This window comes from Corythoichthys intestinalis, chromosome 10 (assembly GCF_030265065.1).
Source record: "Corythoichthys intestinalis isolate RoL2023-P3 chromosome 10, ASM3026506v1, whole genome shotgun sequence".
Classification (NCBI taxonomy): domain Eukaryota; kingdom Metazoa; phylum Chordata; class Actinopteri; order Syngnathiformes; family Syngnathidae; genus Corythoichthys; species Corythoichthys intestinalis.
Window position 1 is genome coordinate 48,823,593 of NC_080404.1, and position 21,438 is coordinate 48,845,030.

The following is a 21,438-nucleotide window of genomic DNA, read 5'->3' on the forward strand; positions in this document are numbered from 1 at the left end:
CACTGGCCTAGCAAGGATGTGCCATTGAAGGCTTGACAAATCCGTGGAAAAAAGCCACTCTGACTTTCTGCTTCTTCAGACCAATGTAAGTTCTGGCACCGGGTAAATGGCTGGCCTAATACGATTTGACAGGTCTTATCGGTGAGCAGGCAGACAGATACGCAAGCTGGTGAACATGTGTGGTGAATTCCACTCATAATAATGTGAATAGCACACATCAAACCTTTTGAACTATTGTAGAAATTATTTCACTGACAATACCATTGTTATATTTATTATATTTCAAAAAACCTATTCATGCTCACCCGGTTGTCCAGTTCAGGTGGAAACTTGGTCTGGAAACGGCAGAAGGTCCCTTCGCTGTAGTCCCTCTGTATGAACACCTTCATCACCAATGAAGCACTGCGCCTCATTTCCTGGAGGCTGTGAAGCTTCAATGAGACAAACCCATTCAAAATTGAGTTACACCATGTTGCCTGTCAGCTTTGACTCAGAAATACGTCGTCAGCCCTCTCAGCTCTTTTACAAGCACTTGGCCCGATTGCGCTTAACAGCAACTATGTTCTGTTGAAAGCGTGTTGAGTGGTTTACGTCCAAACAGCCATTTGCTCTGAGAGAAACTGCAACAGCGAATAAAGTGGAAAGCTATAAACCCACACTCTGTTGATCTCAATTACTCCACTCCAGAGGATAGTAAGTGGAGAGGAAAGCAGTGATTCAAAGAGGAACAAAAACATTCGGACACTAGGCCGTTACACCTACCGAAGACAAAATAAACTGGAAATTTCACATAAGAATTTAATGGGAGTAACCTGAATATGACAAAAAAAATGCAGCATAATATTGAATAAAACAACTTAATCTTCTGTAAACTGAATTAATGACGAAGGATGATTATTTCAGTAACAACCTTCTGTTGCAAAGCAGGTAACTATGTGAGACTCCACAATTGCAGTTTTTTAAATTCAGTAATGTTGCTTGCATAGACGTTTCACTGTGAACTCAAACACACACTGCGTTCTAACGCCGGATTTAGGTGGATACAGGACGAAAGTTTTAGTGCATGCAAGCAGGCAGGAGTAGGGTTGGGCATCAAGAATTGAGCATCGATGGGAACCGGTTCTAACACTCCGATGCTCCCGGAATCGTTAGAAGTTTTAAATTTCAATTCCTTGTTTCGATGCCCTGACCGCCGAGCGGGAAAAAAATGGCTCAAGTTTAATGACTGATATTTATATGCAAGTTATAATTAGCCCTGTGAGAAGTTCATTTAATTTAAAAAAAACTTTGAGAAGTTAAGACTTTAATACAAACTATGAAATTTTTTTGGACACTGAATTTTTTTTTTTAGAACCTACCTCTTAAAAGAATCGGAATCGGGAATCATTCGGAACCGGAATCGAAACGTGGAATTGGACCGGAATCGTTCAATTTCAAACGATGCCCAACCCTAGGCAGGAGTGTCTCAAGAGTGATTTGGTCCAGGATTCAAGGTGATTATTAGATAAAATAGAACCACACATGCACTTTGAAATGTTGTGAAAAAAATAAACCAATGGAAAAAAACTTTAGCTTGAAATTTTTACACGTAATGAATGATAACTGCCCGTTTTTTTTTTTTTTTTTTTTTTTTTTTTGCTTTTAACCAAAAATCTAGACTGTTATACGTTCATATTTGTAGAAATTCCGGGATTTACGCATTTATTTACAAGAATTTTCAACTTAAAAAGCTCTTTGTTTTGTGATGGCCGCCATGTTAGATTTTGTATTCATACACAATAGCTGTCACGTTCTGCTGCTGGTCAGATTTCGTGTTGTTACAGAACGGGATGTCGGGAATGCTTTGGGGGCATTCCCAACATCGCACCTGTAGCTAATTCCTACTCATCAACAATTGTATAACGACGCAGGCGATCCACGAGAAGGATCTCGATATACAGTGCCTTGCAAAAGTATTCGGCCCCCTTGAATCTCGCAATCTTTCGCCACATTCAGGCTTCAAACAAAGATATGAAATTTAATTTTTTTGTCAAGAATCAACAACAAGTGGGACACAATCGTGAAGTGGAACAACATTTATTGGATAATTTAAACTTTTTTAACAAATAAAAAACTGAAAAGTGGGGCGTGCAAGATTATTCGGCCCCTTTACTTTCAGTGCAGCAAACTCACTCCAGAAGTTCAGTGAGGATCTCTGAATGATCCAATGTTGTCCTAAATGACCGATGATGATAAATAGAATCCACCTGTGTGTAATCAAGTCTCCGTATAAATGCACCTGCTCTGTGATAGTCTCAGGGTTCTGTTTAAAGTGCAGAGAGCATTATGAAAACCAAGGAACACACCAGGCAGGTCCGAGATACTGTTGTGGAGAAGTTTAAAGCCGGATTTGGATACAAAAAGATTTCTCAAGCTTTAAACATCTCAAGGAGCACTGTGCAAGCCATCATATTGAAATGGAAGGAGCATCAGACCACTGCAAATCTACGAAGACCCGGCCGTCCTTCCAAACTTTCTTCTCAAACAAGGAGAAAACTGATCAGAGATGCAGCCAAGAGGCCCATGATCACTCTGGATGAACTGCAGAGATCTACAGCTGAGGTGGGAGAGTCTGTCCATAGGACAGTCGTACACTGCACAAATCTGGCCTTTATGGAAGAGTGGCAAGAACAAAGCCATTTCTCAAAGATATCCATAAAAAGTCTCGTTTAAAGTTTGCTACAAGCCACCTGGGAGACACACCAAACATGTGTAAGAACGTGCTCTGGTCAGATGAAACCAAAATTGAACTTTTTGGCCACAATGCAAAACGATATGTTTGGCGTAAAAGCAACACAGCTCATCACCCTGAACACACCATCCCCACTGTCAAACATGGTGGTGGCAGCATCATGGTTTGGGCCTGCTTTTCTTCAGCAGGGACAGGGAAGATGGTTAAAATTGACGGGAAGATGGATGCAGCCAAATACCGGAACATTCTGGAAGAAAACCTGTTGGTATCTGCACAAGACCTGAGACTGGGACGGAGATTTATCTTCCAACAGGACAATGGTCCAAAACATAAAGCCAAATCTACAATGGAATGGTTCAAAAATAAACGTATCCAGGTGTTAGAATGGCCAAGTCAAAGTCCAGACCTGAATCCAATGGAGAATCTGTGGAAAGAGCTGAAGACTGCTGTTCACAAACACTCTCCATCCAACCTCACTGAGCTCGAGCTGTTTTGCAAGGAAGAATGGGCAAGAATGTCAGTCTCTCGATGTGCAAAACTGATAGAAACATACCCCAAGCGACTTGCAGCTGTAATTGGAGCAAAAGGTGGCGCTACAAAGTATTAACGCAAGGGGGCCGAATAATATTGCATGCCCCACTTTTCAGTTTTTTATTTGTTGAAAAAGTTTAAATTATCCAATAAATTTTGTTCCACTTCACGATTGTGTCCCACTTGTTGTTGATTCTTGACAAAAAATTAAAATTTTATATCTTTATGTTTGAAGCCTGAAATGTGGCGAAAGGTTGCAAGGTTCAAGGGGGCCGAATACTTTTGCAAGGCACTGTATTTCCTTGTTGGTCGCCATTCGACGTCTTGAACTTTTGAGTAGCCTTGTATTTTGTAATTCTGACCCTGCCTTGGGTTTTGGTTGTCTGCCGCTTTAGTTTCGTATTCTTCTACCTTGTGCAGGTTTGTGAGTGTATTTTTAGTTGTGTTATTGGCTTTCTGCCTCTCACCTAGGATTACCCTCGCATTAATAATATTGATCCCCGTCAACCTTCTGTCACGGACCCGTTTTATTTCCCTCCGCGATCCCGTGTTGTTTTTTTTTTTGATTTTTATTAAACCTTTGTACGTATCGCTCAGTTGTTTGTTGTGAGGTCCAACTTTGTTTCCGCGTTTGCGGACCCTGACAGTAGCCCAAAAATTTGTAATTTAGACAATTTTGCATCTATACAAAATAATTCGGCTTTTATGTATTTTATGTAATATTTCGATCTGAAAACGACGAGGGTCAGATAGCCGACAAGATGTGCTAAGGCAATAGTGACAAAAACTTATATGATGATAAATATCTCTGCATTTGTTGATTTTTGTGCATCTAGCGTAAAATCTGAGAATTTTATAGCCATTTTAAGTTTTGTTATATTTATATAAAAAATAATGAATTGGGATTTTGATAGAGAATGACTTTTTGATCGACGTTTTGATGCCGCTGCTCATGGAGACTCATATATGCCTAAGGGAGCTGCCTGTTTTGGTTTTAGGTCATTAGCGGCTTTGAAAATAATTGAATTTTAAGTTTTTGAAAATAGGCCCCCTACGAAGCGGCCCCACACCCAGTTTCCAGTAGTCTGCGGTTGCTTGTCATAATTTTGCCACTATGATGTTTAGAAATTTAAGATGTTGATGTAAGTCTTATTTCAGGGTAAATAATGACATTCACTAGCAGTGAAAATACGTTGTCTGGTATACACTTTATACTATGGTGAGCATCGACTATGTCTAACCAGAAAAAAAATAGGGGTGGCGGTAGGGCTGTCCCAAACGACTAATTTTCTCCCGATTAATCAGCCGACTATTTTTACGATCAGTCGACTAATCTTTTAATTTTTTTCAATTTATTATTATTTTTTTAAATACTAATTTAGCAATGAAATTTTTGTTGACGCTTATCAATTCACAAAAACATTTTGGAACACTTAAATTCTTTATTAAAGAACAAATAAACAAATAACAATAATAAATAAAAAACAATGAGTTCAAATGCTGATAGAATTAACTTGTGCAAAAGAATGGAATGTAAACAGATTCAGAACACTGACTTCACCTTTCCAACATGATTTAAAACAATTCTTAAAAAATACCTAGCATTAATATTATAGTATACTGTAGTACTATATATAATAGTATTATAATAATTATTCATTGCCAATCAGACTTTTCATAAAGGGTGTCATTTTAAAGGTATTCTTAGTGTAGAATCTGAATTATGTGGGATTAACTCCAGAAATCGTTATTTATATGACGAACATGACATGCTTTTATTTTTAAATGTTCACCGGAAGTACGCTCCCTAAACCGCTAACTTATGCTTTACATTCCACAAAAAAAAACAACACTTTTTGTCATTGCATGTGGTGTCAGTAATAGATTTTTTGTCCTTTTGCAAATGCTGTTAACCAGCGATTTTTCATGTTTGAAGTGTCACCTTTTAACTGCAAGTTTTGGACAAGGCTGCCTGTTTTATAGCCGGCTAAAGTAGGTCGTCTTTTTTCCCATTCACCTCAATGTAGCAATGCTAACGTATATAGTGTTTAATATAGATGTGTTTTCTTATTTTGTATGTCTGAACTTTAATTCTACAGCGTGTTGATGACAGAGAAGAACTGGAGTCTCATATGCCATAAGCACGCACGCACAAATGTACGCGCGCGCAGCGATAAAACACAGCCGTGAAAATGACCGCCCTCATTTTTATTTACCATGCGATAAATGGAATCATTGCATATCGCGACAGGCTTAGCAAATTCAATAAAACATGTCATTAGTTAGTTAGATGGACTTACAATCTCCTGTCGTTATCATTCATGTCCGACGTGCAGCCAAGCTTGGCATTGAAGAGACAGGACACAACAGTGTACCCTCCTTTGTTTCTTTAAAAATAAGTCAATGTTTTGGACTCTCTGGTGCGCGTTTTTGGCTTTGTGCCGATTTCCCCGCTTGCATACCAAGCGTCCGACATTCTGAACTTTCCACGCATATATTTTTTTAACCCTTCATTAACCGTCGACGGGATGTCGTGCTCGTCGACGGATTTACGTCATCGATGACGTCGACAATGTCGACTAGTCGGGACAGCTCTAGGTGGCAGTGGGTTATGAGTAGAAAGGGGCGCCTCTCCAGTCTGTTTTCCATGTCTCCCACCAACAATAAGAAAAAGTTGAGTTAGCCTATTCTAGTTCTTGTATTCTGTTTGAATGAGGACTATATGAAGGTTTTCGTGGCTTTAAATTCTGTTTCGCTGACAACCAGAAAAGGACCAACTCTGCTATTTTTGTCCACTAACAGCTCAAAAACTCCAGCCAAAGCAATGCGGTTTCTCTGTCTGCCTGAGCTTTAAATATCTTTAATAATTAAATAAATAAATTACCCCCTTCGGCTGTCTGTACATAACACAGCTTGCTGCCCACCATAATGAACAAGTTGCTCTAATAATAGATACACTTCATGACACAGAGGCAAACGATGGCATCATTTATCACTGGAAGCAAACCGACACTTGTGCTTATTCAGCAAACTCATTTTTAGACAGTTTGTTCATGTTTACTCAATTCCTACTGATCTCTTTATTTTTAAATGCAATAAATGTATGAATGTTCAGAGCAAGCAGAATTTAAGTTGTATATTAAGTTGAGGTTTTTAACAGAGGGGGGAACCTACATCCATACACTTAAAAACATGAATTGCAAACATCTTACAGAGATGACAATATATTTCCGAACATTGAGTCAAGAGACATTTTTATAGTTTTATTGATGTTGTTCAATCATCCATCATTTGATTTTGCTGTTCAGTAGCTCTTGTCCCGATTTGCATTATGTGTGCTTTTTTGGCTGACATCACGTAAGACGATCCAAAAATAACTGGACGCGAGTTGCACACAAGCCAGTCTTCAATGCTTTGAACATTCAGCTTCTTCAATTGTGTTAGAATCGAGATATCGTTTTGAAAAGGTGTCAATGTCTAAAAAATAAATAAATAAAAATGAACCGACAAGATGCTACCAAAATTTTCCTCCATAATAGCGTCTCAGCTAATTCTAAGGCTGCATTGACGGTGCTTGACGCCCAATCCATTTAGATTGGGAACGTTCGTTCATTCGAAACCCAATCGCGCCACCAGGGGGTGGCCAGGGGTGGCCACGGCCACCCCTATAAATTGGTTGGCCACCCCACTGGCCACCCTGCTTGCCAGTATATCGTTATATTGTTGTAGCATCAGCATTTCATCCCAAATGAATGCATTTGTTTTGTTTTGTTAAATGTAGTGATGTCAAATTTATCGCATTAATGGGCAGTAATTATTTTTTTAAAATTAATCACGTGAAAATATTTATCGCAATTAACGCATTCGCGGTACGACTCATTCCCGCATTCCCGCAAAAAGCCTACAATGGCGCCGTTTTACTTATATACAGAGATATGAGGCAGAGTGGAGTAGATACAAGCTTTCATTGGGGCCGTGCTTTTAATTGGCAAAAGCTTTGTCATCTCTCCCACAGCAACTATAAATATTGTGGGAAGCGATGTGGGGAAGAATGACAGGAGTTGATCTTTTTCTTAACACCCTGTAGTGTACCTAACGCAGAGAAGATATAGCATTTGCAGCCACCTCACACAGTCATGGTTGCACCACTTCCCATCATGCATTTGGGCAGAACAGTTAAGTCGCTACAGTATAATTTACTGAAAGCTCAACAAATACACTAGATGGCAATATTTAGTCACAATATACAAACTCACATTTATCATAGAAGAATTACAAGTCTTTCCATCCTTGGATCACTTTCACAGAAAGAATGTTAATTATGTAAATGCCATCTTGTGGATTTATTGTTATAATAAACAAATACAGTACTTATGTACAGTATGTTGAATGTATATATCCGTCTTGTCTTTTTTCCGTTCCCACAATAATTTACAGAAAAATATGGCATATTTCAGAGATGGTTTGAATTGCGATTAATTACGATTAATTAATTTTTAAGCTGTGATTAACTCGATTAAAAATTTTAATCGTTTGACAGCCCTAGTTAAATGTATACCCTTTGCCTAATGCAGTGGGGAGAACTTTGATACACTGCCAATGGGAAAACCCATTGACAGTGTATCAAATACTTGTTCTCCCCACTGTATATACATAACACAATAAAACAGAATTGTTGTGGAACTCAAAATGTTGACTGGACAGTTATGGACAATGCACATTAAATCATTAGTAACATCAAATATTACACAATACACCAAAGTAGATCAGTAGCCGTGTCCTTAAGTCTTTCTGATAGTTTTCCCCTGACCTTTTTACTGCGATAATATAATATGAAAACCTGAAATTATGGCTTTTAGTTTTGGCCACCCCAAGATTAAGATTTAAGTGGCCCCATCTGGCCACCCCTATGAAAAATTTCTGGAGGCGCCAGTGTCGAAACCAGAGCATTCACAGTCATTCTGTCCGATTTTCAGGTATTTTACAGGTCACTTGCTGTTCATTTTAGGGCATTTACAGCTCATTTATTGTTGGGTTTGAGTCACTGCCTATTCATTTGGGTGATTCCCAGGTCATTTTCTGTTCTGTAATTCAAAATAAACATGAAGAGACCCATAACATACCCCCAAATCAACAGGAAGTACAGTTGTGGTCAAAAGTTTACATACACTTGTGAAGAACATAATGTCATGGCTCTCTTGAGTTTCCAGTTATTTCTACAACTCTGATTTTTCTCTGATAGATTGATTGGAACAAATACTTCTTTGTCACAAAAAATATTCATGAAGTTTGGTTCTTTTATGACTTTATTATGGGTGAACACAAAAAAGTGATCAAATCTGCTGGGTCAAAAATATACATACAGCAGCGCTAATATTTAGTAACATGTCCCTTGGCCATTTTCACTTCAGTTAGGCGCTTTTGGTAGCCATCCACAAGCTTCTGTCAAGCTTCTGGTTGAATCTTTGACAGAATTGGTGCAGTTCAGTTAAATTTGATGGCTTTCTGACATGGCCTTGTTTCTTCAGCATTGTCCACAAGTTCTCAATGGGGTTTAAGTCAGGACTTTGGGAAGGCCATTCGAAAACCTTAATTCTAGCCTGATTTAGCCATTCCGTTACCACTTTTGATGTGTGTTTGGGGTCATTGTCCTGTTGGAACACCCAACTGCGCCCAAGACCCAATCTTCGGGCTGATGACGTTAGGTTATCTTGAAGAATTTGAAGGTAATCCACCACCTTCTTCATTATCCCATTTACTGTCTGTAAAGCACCAGTTCTATTGGTAGCAAAACAACCCCACAGCATAATACTACCACCACCGTGCTAGGCATGGTGTACTTGTGGTTAAAGGCCTCACCTTTTCTCCTCCAAACATATTGCTGGGCATTGTGGCCAAACAGCTCGATTTTTGTTTCGTCTGACCACAGAACTTTCCTCCAGAAGGTCTTATCTTTGTCCATGTGATCAGCAGCAAACTTCAGTCGAGCCTTAAGGTGCCGCTTTTGGAGCAAGGGCATCCTTCTTGCACGGCAGCCTCTCAGTCCATGGAGATGCAAAACACGCTTGACTGTGGACACTGACATCTGTGTTCCAGCAGCTTCTAATTCTTGGCAGATCTGCTTTTTGGTGATTCTCGGTTGAATCTTCACCCTCCTGACCAATTTTCTCTCAGCAGCAGGTGATAGCTTGCGTTTTCTTCCTGATCGTGGCACTGACAAAACAGTGCCATGCACTTTATACTTACAAACAATTGTTTGCACTGTTGACTGTGTGCCTTGGGGTCCTGTGGGGGGTGCGCCGACACTACGGGGTACCGAGCCTCTTGGTAAGGGCTGTTCGGTCCCTGTACTACCAGTGTCAGTGTTTGGAATTCGTTCCCAGTGAGGGTCGAACTCCGCCAAGGCTGCCCTTTGTCATTATTCTGTTCATAATTTTTATAGACAAAATTTCTAGGCACAGCCGAAGCGTCGAGGGAGTCCGATTTGGTGGCATCAGCATTGCATCTCTGCTTTTTGCAGATGATGTGGTGCTGTTGGCTTCATCAAGCCGTGACCTCCAACTCTAGCTGGAGCGGTTCGTAGCTGAGTGTGAAACGGTCTGGATGAAGGTCAGCACCTCCAAATCTGAGACCATGGTCATCATTTGGAAATGGGTGGCGTGCCCTCTCCGGGTCGGGATGAGATTCGATGACATGACGAGCCACTACTCCTCTGCATTGAGAGGAGCCAGCTGAGGTGGCTCAGGCATCTGGTTCGGATGCCTACAGGACGCCTCCCTGGAGAGGCGACACAGGACACGCTGGAGAGACTGTCTCTCGGCTGGCCTGGGAACGCCCTGTGATCCTGCCGGAGGAGCAGGTTGAAGTGGCTGGGGAGAGGGAAGTCTGGGCTTCACTGCTAAAGCTGCAGCCCCCGCGACCCGACCACGGATTATGGATGGATCTGTTCTGTGAATGGCCAATCTGAATTCTACTCATGTGGGTTGATTGTAACAAATATTGTTTATACATCTCTTGCTCTGAATATTACTAGAGTTTTTTTTTTTTTTTTAACTAATGTATACTTTTCATAAGATTATGGTTGTGGTTCTGAAGACATACTGTAAAGACATACTGTATTTGGGCCATCATCCAAATGGCGGACTGCTCACTTCAAGGTAAAAGTGAAAGTGTGTTTTATTTATGATATAGATAAAATAAGAAAGGATAAAGTAGTGGAGACAGGAAGGAAAGTGTTTGATACCACCTTTGAGCTCTGATGGACACAAAGTACTGTCGTATGCCATGGATAATTCATAGGTTAAAGCCATTTCTATTTGACCTGTTTCTACACTGGCACATTTGTATTGAAGTGTACGTGTATTTCATGAATTGAGTTGAGTATCCATACTGGCGACCACGTCAAATATACTACATTAGATCATACGGTACGGAGACTTCCGGGCAGGCATGGAGTAGAGACGTGTTTGCCTCGCTCTCCCGCAAATACATCGAACTTTATTCCCCACCTGCCTGATGATTGCTAAAACTTAACTTTTGACTTGTGCCCTGCTGTTTTGTTGCTTGGAGTGGAACGATGCCGCCAAAGCAGACTAAATTGGTCGGAAAGCCCGACGCAGATACCACGCCGGTTAGCGAGTCGATGCTAGTAGCCATATTAGCCGAACACCGGTCGACTCTCTTAGAGGACTTAAAGTCTTCATTTGCCGAACTCAGTGAGAAGCTTGACGGGCTCCAACAAACTGTTAGTGATCACGACAACAGGTTGGTCTCCTTAGAGGAGAATGCGGAGTCCCTTCACCAACGATTGGAACGTGTTGAGACAACATGTGACGCACTTCGGCTCGATAACAAGCGGCTATCGGCTAAACTAAATGATATCGAGGGAAGAAATCGTCGCTGCAATGTTCGCCTTGTGGGTTTACCTGAAGGTATCGAAGGCCCGCAGCCGACGAAGTTCTTTTCCAAACTTTTGAAGGATCTGCTGGGGGGCGGAATTTTCCCAACAGCTCCGGAGTTGGATCGAGCCCATCGTAATCCAACCTCCAAACCAGCTAACGGGAAGCCAAGGCCCGTCCTGGTTTGTTTTCATCGCTACCAGAATAAGGAGCTGCTGGTCCGGGAGGCACGGAAGAGACGCTCGCTCGAGTACCAGGGGCACGCTTTCAGAGTGTATGAGGATTATACTCCGGAGGTGGTGAGCCAAAGGAAACCCTACGGCGCGGTGATGGCTGCGCTATATGAGAAGGGTCTTCGGCCCTCGCTGCTCTTCCCTGCTCGGCTTCGGATCGTTCAGGCTGACGGCACCCGCGTTTGGTTCGGGTCGGTTGATGAAGCGAATAATTACATCCAAAAGCTTGATGGTGCTGCACATTGACTCTATTCAGTTTTGTTCATGTATGTTAGTGACAGTTTTGGTTTATGACCATTGCTTATTGCTGCCAGTTTGCTAGCTACATGTTTAAATTGCACAACGTTGTTTTTGTTGTTTTGTTTTTCATTATTACCACGTGCTGTTGTTTTGTTTGTTTGTTTGTTTCTTTTTTCCCTTCTGAAGACACGTGGCATATCGATTCTGATTGTTGCTAGCGTTGGCATTTATTTATTCAGTTAATTATATGAAGGACCTGCTCATACTGAAGTAATAGTGATATTTTATTTATATTTTATTTTTTGGGCAGGTTGATGGACCTGCTAGTTTCGGTGCAAACTCGGGTTTGTTTTGTCCCCCCCATACTTGGGGTCTTTTGTTATAAAGTATAAAGTTTTCAATATGGGGTTTTCACAGTCATGGGGATCATTATGCTATTACTTTAGCGGGTGAGGGATTAGAGTTAAGCTCTATCTGGAAGTTTTAGAGTTAGTTAGGGAAGGTGTGCTGTTTACTCTGACAGCTAGTTTCGCCTTAGGGGTTCGAGGAGGGTTAAGGGGTTGGGGTTTCACTCACAGCAATATTGTCATTTGCTGTCACTTTGTCATTAATGCTGTCAAACTGTTACTATATTTTTTGGGTTTAATGCTGACTACTGTCTATATAACATTACACAGAGGAGCGTCATGAACAGCGACCATGATCTGGTAAGCTGGAACGTTAAAGGCCTTAACCACCCGGTTAAGAGAAAGAAAGTATTGGTCCACCTGAAACGAATGAGGACTGCAGTCGCCTTTCTTCAAGAAACCCATCTTCGAAGGTCAGATCATTCCCGTCTGAGAGGTGAGTGGGTGGGGCAGCTCTTCCATTCGACCTTTCAAGCTAAAGCAAGAGGGGCAGCCATATTGATAAATAAAAATATATTTTTTACTCCCACTGGAGTCATAGCGGACCCAAATGGCCGATACATTATAGTACAGGGTAGCCTTTATAATTTAAAGGTAATTTTAGCTAGTGTCTATGCTCCAAATCTGGATGACGCCCAGTTTTTCGTACGACTTATTCAATTGCTCCCTGATGTCAACTCCCATTTACTTATAATGGGTGGAGACTTTAACCTTTGTTTGGATCCTTTGCTCGATAGGTCGTCACATAAGCCTGGCAGGGTTGCATCCAAATCAGCTTCTTACCTTCAATCTTGTTTTTTAGAACTTGGCATTTCTGATATATGGCGTTTTTTACATCCAAAAGATAGGGAATATTCTTTTTTTTCACATGTACATCATACATACAGCAGAATAGACTATTTCTTTACAGATAATAGACTAATATCCAATGTTCGCTCCTGTGAATACCAAACTATAGTTATTTCAGATCATGCACCCCTTGTGCTGAAGTTGAATTTACCGGAAGCAGGTGCTACCAGCAGGAATTGGAGGTTTAACTCACTTTTACTAGCAGATGAGGTTTTTGTAAATTTTCTTTCTGATCAGATTACGCTGTTTTTAGATATCAATACCACCCCTGAGGTTTCTTTTTCAGTAATTTGGGAGGCACTCAAGGCCTATTTACGGGGCCAAACCATTTCTTATATGGCTGCCAAAAGGAGAAAAACCAATGCAAAACTTTTAGACTTGGACCGGAGAATAGCAGACCTTGATAATACTTATGCACAATCTCCATCTCCTGCTCTGTATAAAGAGCGACTTCGTCTCAAATCAGAATATGACTGTGTTTCGTCATACTTTGTGGAGAATCTGCTGAATAGGAGTAGAAGTAATTTTTATGAACATGGGGACAAAGTGGGCTCAATTTTGGCTAGGCAACTAAAGGGTGTTAAATCAAAATTCACTATCACCGGCATCACGTTGGATGGTAAAATTATTACGGATCAGCCGGGAATTAATACAGCTTTTAAGGATTATTATAGTGAATTATATACTTCAGAGGCTCCCAGGGACACAGAGGCCATGCTAAGTTTTTTTAAGGATTTGGAATCTCGACAGATATCTCCCGAAATAGTCTCAGAATTGGATAAGCCGGTGACTCAGCAAGAAGTTGGGAATGCCATAGCCGGGCTCCAAATTGGGAAAGCGCCTGGTTTAGATGGTTTCCCCAGTGGGTTTTATTTAAAATTTGCTCGGCAGTTGACTCCCATTCTGACGGCTGTGTATGGCGAGTCCCTTTCCTCAGGTTACCTTCCACCTACTTTAAATCAAGCTTGCATTACATTGTTAGCGAAAAAAGATAAAGATCCATTGGAACTTGGATCTTACAGGCCTATTTCTCTTTTAAATACAGACTACAAAATACTAGCTAAAGTACTTGCGCATCGCTTGGAGTCTGTTTTACCAAATATTATAACCCATGATCAGACGGGCTTTGTTCAACATAGACGTTCCTTTTTCAATATCCGTCGGTTATTTAACATAATTTACACTCCTAGCCAGTCTGCCTCTGAATGTGTTATAGCTATGGATGCCGAAAAGGCTTTTGACAGGGTGGAATGGAACTATATGTTCGAGACGTTAAAACAGTTTGGATTTGGGGCTACATTTATATCTTGGATTAGATTATTATATTCCAGACCTGTGGCTAAGGTTTTAACTAATAATGAGCTTTCAGAGCCATTTAATTTATATCGTGGGACACGTCAAGGTTGCCCTCTAAGCCCTCTGCTTTTTGTTTTGGCCATTGAACCTCTTGCAGTTGCTATTAGATCTAACCGATATATAACAGGAATAAATAGAGGAGGCATAGAACATAAAGTTTCATTATACGCTGACGACTTACTCCTTTACATATCTAACTCACAAAGTTCGATTCCACCTGCTCTTGACCTGCTACAACGATTCGGCAGATTCTCAGGTTACAAGCTCAATCTCCATAAGAGTGAATTGATGCCTTTAGATGTTCACAAATTTGAAATTGGTGATGTCAGCCTGCCTTTTAAAGTGAATACTAGTAGCTTTAATTACTTGGGAATATCGGTAACCAAGCAATATAAGGCACTCCGTGAGCATAATTTTGACAGGCTTTTGGTCAGGACTAAGACTGACCTGGCTAATTGGTCACTGCTGCATACCTCACTAGCAGCACGCGTTAATGCTGTCAAGATGACGGTATTGCCCAGATATTTATACTTGTTTCAATGTTTGCCTATTTTCATTCCTGTTTCATATTTTAAAAAATTGGATTCAATTATTTCTTCTTATATATGGAATAATAAACAGCCACGTTTACGTAAAGAATTCCTGCAAGGGGCTAAAAGCGACGGCGGTTTGGCTCTTCCTAATTTTCAGTTGTATTACTGGGCCGCAAATCTAAATTGTATGGCATATTGGTTATATTACCATCTTAAGGAGAATGGTCCCGCTTGGGTGCAGATGGAAGCTTGTGCATGTCTCCCAAATTCATTAGCCGCCTTGTGTGGTGCGCCACTGCCCTTGAAAGTTGGGGTATCAGGAAATAACCCAGTTTTATCTCACTCCCTTCGGATACTATCTCAATTTAGGAAAAAAAATGGTGTAGTTGGTACTTGTCTTTTTAGCCCAGTGGCATCGAATCATTTTTTGGTCCCCTCAACAGTCGATAAAGCCTTTCATTTGTGGTCCAGCCTGGGTCTTACACGTTTAAATGACCTTTTTGTGGATGATATTTTTGCCTCTTTCGCACAGCTAGTCCAAAGATTTAATATTCCTAACTCTCATCATTTTAGATATCTGCAACTTAGAAGCTTCGTTAAGAGTATTATATCGCTTTTCCCAAATAAACCTCCTACAACAGTTTTAGATGATGTTATGTCTTTAGATCCGACAGAGAAAGGGGGAATTAAGCGCATTTTTAATCTAATTTCTAATAAGGTAGCTCCGTCCTTATCCAGAATCAAAGACCTGTGGGCACGGGATCTTCAAACACCAATCGGAGAGGGACTGTGGTCTAAGGTTTTGGGTAGGGTACATAATTCATCTATGTGCGCTCGTCATGTTCTGATTCAATTTAAGGTAGTACACCGGGTACACTATTCTAAGGTAAGATTGTCCAGAATCTTTCCAGAAATCAGCCCTTTGTGTGATAGGTGCAAGCTGGCGGATGCAACACTGATCCATATGTTTTGGTTATGTCCCAGCTTAGAAATATTTTGGAAGGGTATTTTTGAAGCCCTCTCCCTCGTGTTAGGGGTCGGAATCACTCCTGATCCTATAATATCAATATTTGGAGTTTTACCGGAGGGTCTGTGGCTGCCTACTTGGGGGTGTAGGGTTATTGCTTTTACCACCCTTTTGGCGCGACGTTTAGTTCTTTTGAGGTGGAAGGAGGCTGCCCCACCCACAACTTCGCATTGGATAAGGGATGTGCTGATGAATCTTAGGCTCGAGAAAATCAGATATATTCTTCGCGGTTCTGAAAAGAAATTTTATAATACATGGGGACCTTTTCTTTCATTCTTTGACAACACCACTACACAAGTGCAGGAATGACATATGCACTGTTATATTGCTAATTTAGCCATGGGGGATGGGCAACGGTACGGTCGCTTTCCATGCTGCTCCTATTTGGTGGGACATTTGAATGTATTGCACTGTATTTTTATTCCGTAACCACTATGTATCGAAGTGATGGCACGGAAGAACTTTCTATGACTCTCTGGACATTTACGATTAGACATAGACTTCATGGTTGTTTGTGTTGGATAACTTAGAGTGAAACAATTTTTTTTTTTTTTTTTTTTTTTTTTTTTTTTTTTTAATTTATTTATTATTATTATTATTTTGTTTAGTTTGGGAGGGGTGTTCTGTATTTTTTTTTTAACACCAATAAAAAGAAATTTGAAAGAAAGATCATACGGTACGTCAAGGTTAAATAATGCTCTAGGCTAGCTAACCGTATGCCCCATGAAGTCATTATTATGATAACTGAGGTGGCTATGCCTTAAGCTTGAAAGTGACATCATAAAGGTCATAAACAGGAGCTAGGTGTTTATTTGCTTAAAGCACAGTACACACACTAGTCAGAACATTAGTTACACTGCAAAAACACAGCTACTTAAAACTAGTTAAATTCCCTTGCGTTCAGTGTAAATCTACTAGACATAAGTGAAATATCTTCAAGTAAATTTTATTCCGATTTCTTGAAATAAGAAAAATAGCTACTGAAAATAAGCTTAAAAGACCTATTTTAATGCGTATGACACAAAAAAAGGATGTTTATTTCATATTTCACGCGGTGTTTTATGCTCCTGAATGAAATAGACCGCTTGGATGTGTGTGGAAGCGATCGTTTTATATATTCAATTTTTGAATCCCGCTCATGAAAATGAGTGACTTCCGGCTTCAGTCTCGGGTTTACGACGAATGCGAATGTGACGTCACCCGAGTCAGAATCTCACAATACAGCATTGCATTATAGCGTGCAGATGGACTGCGGATTCAGCTGATTTTGCGGATTAATTATTTTATTTTTCGCATTACACCAGCCAAACGGCTGCAGAAAATTGTTGCTGCACAAGGGAGAGGAATGTGAGCCTTTTTGGGTTTCAAAAGGTTCCCATTCACCGCGGATATTGGCCAAAACAAGCCCTACTACTGTGGTACCATTGGACTTACGAAGAAGTAAGTAAACATTTTGTAGTATGTCAAATACTAGGATCATGGCACACATTTTAATATGGAGTTGGCTTGCATTTTGTGGCTGATTGTCCACTGAGAATGCCACTCGGCCGACGACCGGCGGCTTGTTTGCACGCCCCCCTCTATACTCGGCTTATTGCCCTCTTCGTGTACCCTGTGTTCTGTCAAATTTTCAACCCCATCAGCAATTGCAACTTTGTGTTAAAAATGGCCGTGAATACAGCGATTACAGAGTAAACACTACAAACTTTCTTTAAATAAAGGACTATTTATTTACGTTTGATCATGGACGGACATGTAGAAAAGTTCTCCTCAGACACATCCTACCATGTTAGCTGCACAACAACTGCAAGCCGCCCTGTGAATGTTCTTCGCCATGTAGTTAAGCATTATTTTACGCCATATTCGTGTTGACCATGTGGCAGCTACGCGCTCCTCCGACGTCGGCCGGTTTGTCCTGCAGTACTCTCCAGCTGCTTCCCCGGCAAGCTCTCTTGTCCGCAGCAGGGGAACAAGCTTTAACTTGCTCTCCACCGAGCGGGTTGCCGATCGGCAAAGACAGTCGACAACTCTGCCGCCGTGTGAGATGATCCGGGATAGTTTTGTGTGATTTTTCGCGCGAAATGCAAAAATAAGACTTTGAGATGTCACTCGGTTCGGGTTAGCATGTCGGCTAGCTGTCACGCCTCTTGGTTTCTTTACATTCTCCAAAGCCAAGGCAGGGAAATGACAATAGCCGGATTTACTACGGTGGCATAGAACATCGTTTGGGAGGTGCGACAGTAAAGGTGAAGTCGACAGTTTTGACCATTGTGGATTAATTTTGCCATGTCGTAGTTGCATTTTTATCATTTCATATTCCATTTAGCGCAAGACTATTATTTGTCATGATCATACCATTTATTTAGCAATTGGGGAAAAATACTTAAATAAAAAAAATATCCTGTAAAAATATTGGAGTAGAGAGACTGAAACAATGACCTTTTGTGGCTCTCTTCGCCGCATTTTCTTCATTCTGAATAATTCCCCCTGATTGAGTTGAAAAATTACCAACTTTTAGATGTATGGGCTGAAAAAGAACAAATAGCAATACAGTACTTAAAGTGCGTACGACTCGAAAAAAAGTCTTAAATTGCATTATTATGTGAATTCAAATCATATTTTGAGACGATTCGACTATATACAACAATTTGGCAAAGCGCAGATGACGAGAAATTAGTCTTTTAATTTGTCGTTTAGCCACGCCTAACATTATAGGGCTCTAGCATCCCCACCAGGAGGATGACGTCGGCATGGTTTTATCAGATTTAGAATTCAACCCATTGAGGGGGAATTATTCAGAACGAGGAAAATGCGACAAAGAGAGCTGAACAATGTCAACGTTTCAGTCTCTCTACTCCAATATTTTTACAGGATATTCTTTTATCGAAGTATTTTTCCCCAATTGCTAAATAAATGGTATGGTCATGATAAATAACAGTCTTGTATTAAATGGAATATGAAATAATAAAAATGCATTTATTCAGTACGACATGGCAATATTACACCATAATGGTCAAAACTGTCAACTTCACCTTTACCTCCTAAATGATTAAACTAAACTAGTTAGTCAGGCTTTTGTCATTTCCCTGCCTCATCTTCAGAGAATGTAAACAAACCAAGAGGCGTGATTTCTAGCCGACATGCTAACCCGAGTGATGTTTCAAAGTCTATTCTCGGCTTTCGAAGCGAAAAATCACTCAAAACTACCCGGGATCATGTCACACAGCGGCAGGCTTGTCGATTGTCATCGCCGATCGGCAACCCACCCGGCGGCGAGCAAGTTACAGCTCGTTCCCCTGCTACCGACAGGAAAGCTTACCGGGGAAGCAGCTGGAGAGTACCGCATGACAAACTGGCTGACGTTGGAAGAGCGCGTAGCTGCCACATGGTCAACATGATGGCGTAAAATAATGCTTTAGTACATGGCGAAGACGTAAACAGAGAGTGGCGTGCAGTTGTTGTGCAGCTAACATGGCAGGATGTGTCTGAGGAGAACTTTTCTACATGTCTGTCCATGATCAAACGTAAGTAAATAGTCCTTTATTTAAAGAAAGTTTGTAGCGTTTACTTTGTAATCGCTGTATTGGCGGCCATTTTTAACACAAAGTGTTGAAAATTTGACAGAACACCGGGCACACGAAGAGGGCAATAAGCCGAGTATAGCGCTCTCCCAGCGGGGGGGTGTGCGATAAGCCGCCGGTCGTCGGCCAAGAGGCATTTTTGGTGGATAATCAGCCACAAAATGCAAGCCTCCTACGTATTATAACATGTGCCATGATCCCAGTATTTGACATAATACAAAATACGATGTTTGCTCACTTCCTCGTAAATCCAATGGTCCCACAGATGTAGGGCTTGTTTTGGCCAATGTCCACGGTGAACGGGAACCTTTTGAAACCCAAAAAGGCTGACACGCCTCTCCCTGGTGCAGCAACAATCTTCTGCAGCCGTTTGGCGGGCGTGATGCGAAAAATAAACAAATTAATCCGCAAAATCAGCTGACTCCGCAGTCCATCTGCACGCTATAAAGCAATGCTGCATTTTGAGATGATTACCCGGGTGACGTCACATTCGCATTCGTTCTAAACCAGAGACTGAAGCTGGAAGTCACTCATTTTCATGGCGCAAGATTCAAAAATTTAATATATAAAACGATCGCTTCCACACACATCAAAGCGGTCCATTTCATTCGGAAGCACAAAACAACGCGTGAAATATGAAATAAACATGCTTTTTGGTGTCATACACACTTTAAGTGAAATAATCTGATTCATTAATTTGTTAACTAGCCTTTAACACTCAAAACAAGATGGAGAAAATTATTTGAGTAGATTTAAAAAAAAAAAATCTGATTAAGACGTTATAAATTTGAAGTGTACATCTACACAATATGCATGTATAAACTCTTGGGCTGCCATTGATGTGGACTGGCATCAAATCCATTTTGAATCTGGATGGCTAACAGTGAGCAATTACTGCCACCCCTCCCAGTAAAAATGTATTGGACATCTATCGTCGTTATGAGGGCGAGGGAGTTGTTTTTTTATTTATTTAAAATGTTTATTTTTGGAGATGTATTTTTACCTGTTTCCAAATCTATGAAACACCTCTTAGTTTATGCTAGCTCGCTTCAACCTCAGTACTAAGTATATTGTTGAATCTTTGAAAATTACTCATATCTTATGTAAAAGATTGTTGTCTGCACCTCGTGCAATTATTCCCTAATGTGTTGGTTAAGCGTAAACAGCAAAGCTACGCCGTCTTGTTCAATCTGCATTATTCATGGTAACAAAGTGATTTAACGTGATCCTTTAATGTTTAATAGAAAACAGTGAGCCCGCCCCTGTCCATGGTGCTGACGACTCCTTGCCTCATCACTACTCTTAATTACAACCTAGCAGTTTAACTCAAGCAATAGCAACAGTTATAACTGGAGCTCAAAATACACACAAATGAGGGAAATAAAGGCAAATTCAGTTATGACTAACCCACCATCAGCTCTGACTTTTCCCAGCCTAGTAAATCTGGAGAATTATCAAGGCACCAGGTGGAGAAGAAGAGGAAGAATGTCTCACCTCTGTCGCCATAATGCTGCGGTGCACGGACAGCGAGGATGCGGTGGATGCGTCCCTCGTGGTGGAGGAGGATGACGTGCGTCTGTGTTGTTGTCGTGCGCTACGACAACGCGACTCATGCAGCCCGGCCGGAATGCGGCGAGCACGGGAGTGGGTGTGTGCATGGTGATGTGCGCATGTGAAGATGTGTGTATTTGTGTGTCTGCATTACATAGTTTTAGTCCTATCCTTGTCATAGAAATATATTAATTGCAATCTCTATTGTTATAGTATACTTTCTGTATTTTTTTTGGGCCATTCAATTATTTTTGTTCATCAGAGTCTATTCTCGTAAAGTCATTCAGTGCTAAAAAATGTTTTTTTGTGTGTGTGTTTGTTTTTTTCTTCAATGGGATGGGTATTGGAATGTTTAAGGTGCTCTACTGGGAAGTTCTTAGACAAGCTTAGCAAAGAATGACCAAACTAAGTCAAAAAAATGAAACATGGTATTCATACAAGATACTTATTTCAAGTGGTTTCACACAACTGCTTTAAGTAACTATTAAGTTATGTCATTGA

At 40.7% G+C, this 21,438-nt stretch overlaps 1 protein-coding gene across 1 annotated transcript in view; it reads right to left on the reverse strand.

The window, feature by feature from the left end:
• The window catches only part of golga7bb (golgin A7 family, member Bb), a 45,121-nt gene extending 24,115 nt beyond the window's left edge, over positions 1-21,006 (reverse strand). The window contains exons 1-2 of the mRNA XM_057848720.1: positions 20,881-21,006; positions 306-431 (exon numbers count right to left, since the gene is read on the reverse strand). Coding sequence (XP_057704703.1) covers positions 306-431; positions 20,881-20,892 — 138 coding nt within the window. The 5' untranslated portion in view covers positions 20,893-21,006. The remainder of the gene's footprint in view (positions 1-305; positions 432-20,880) is intronic.
• Between the last annotated feature and the right edge of the window lie 432 nt (positions 21,007-21,438).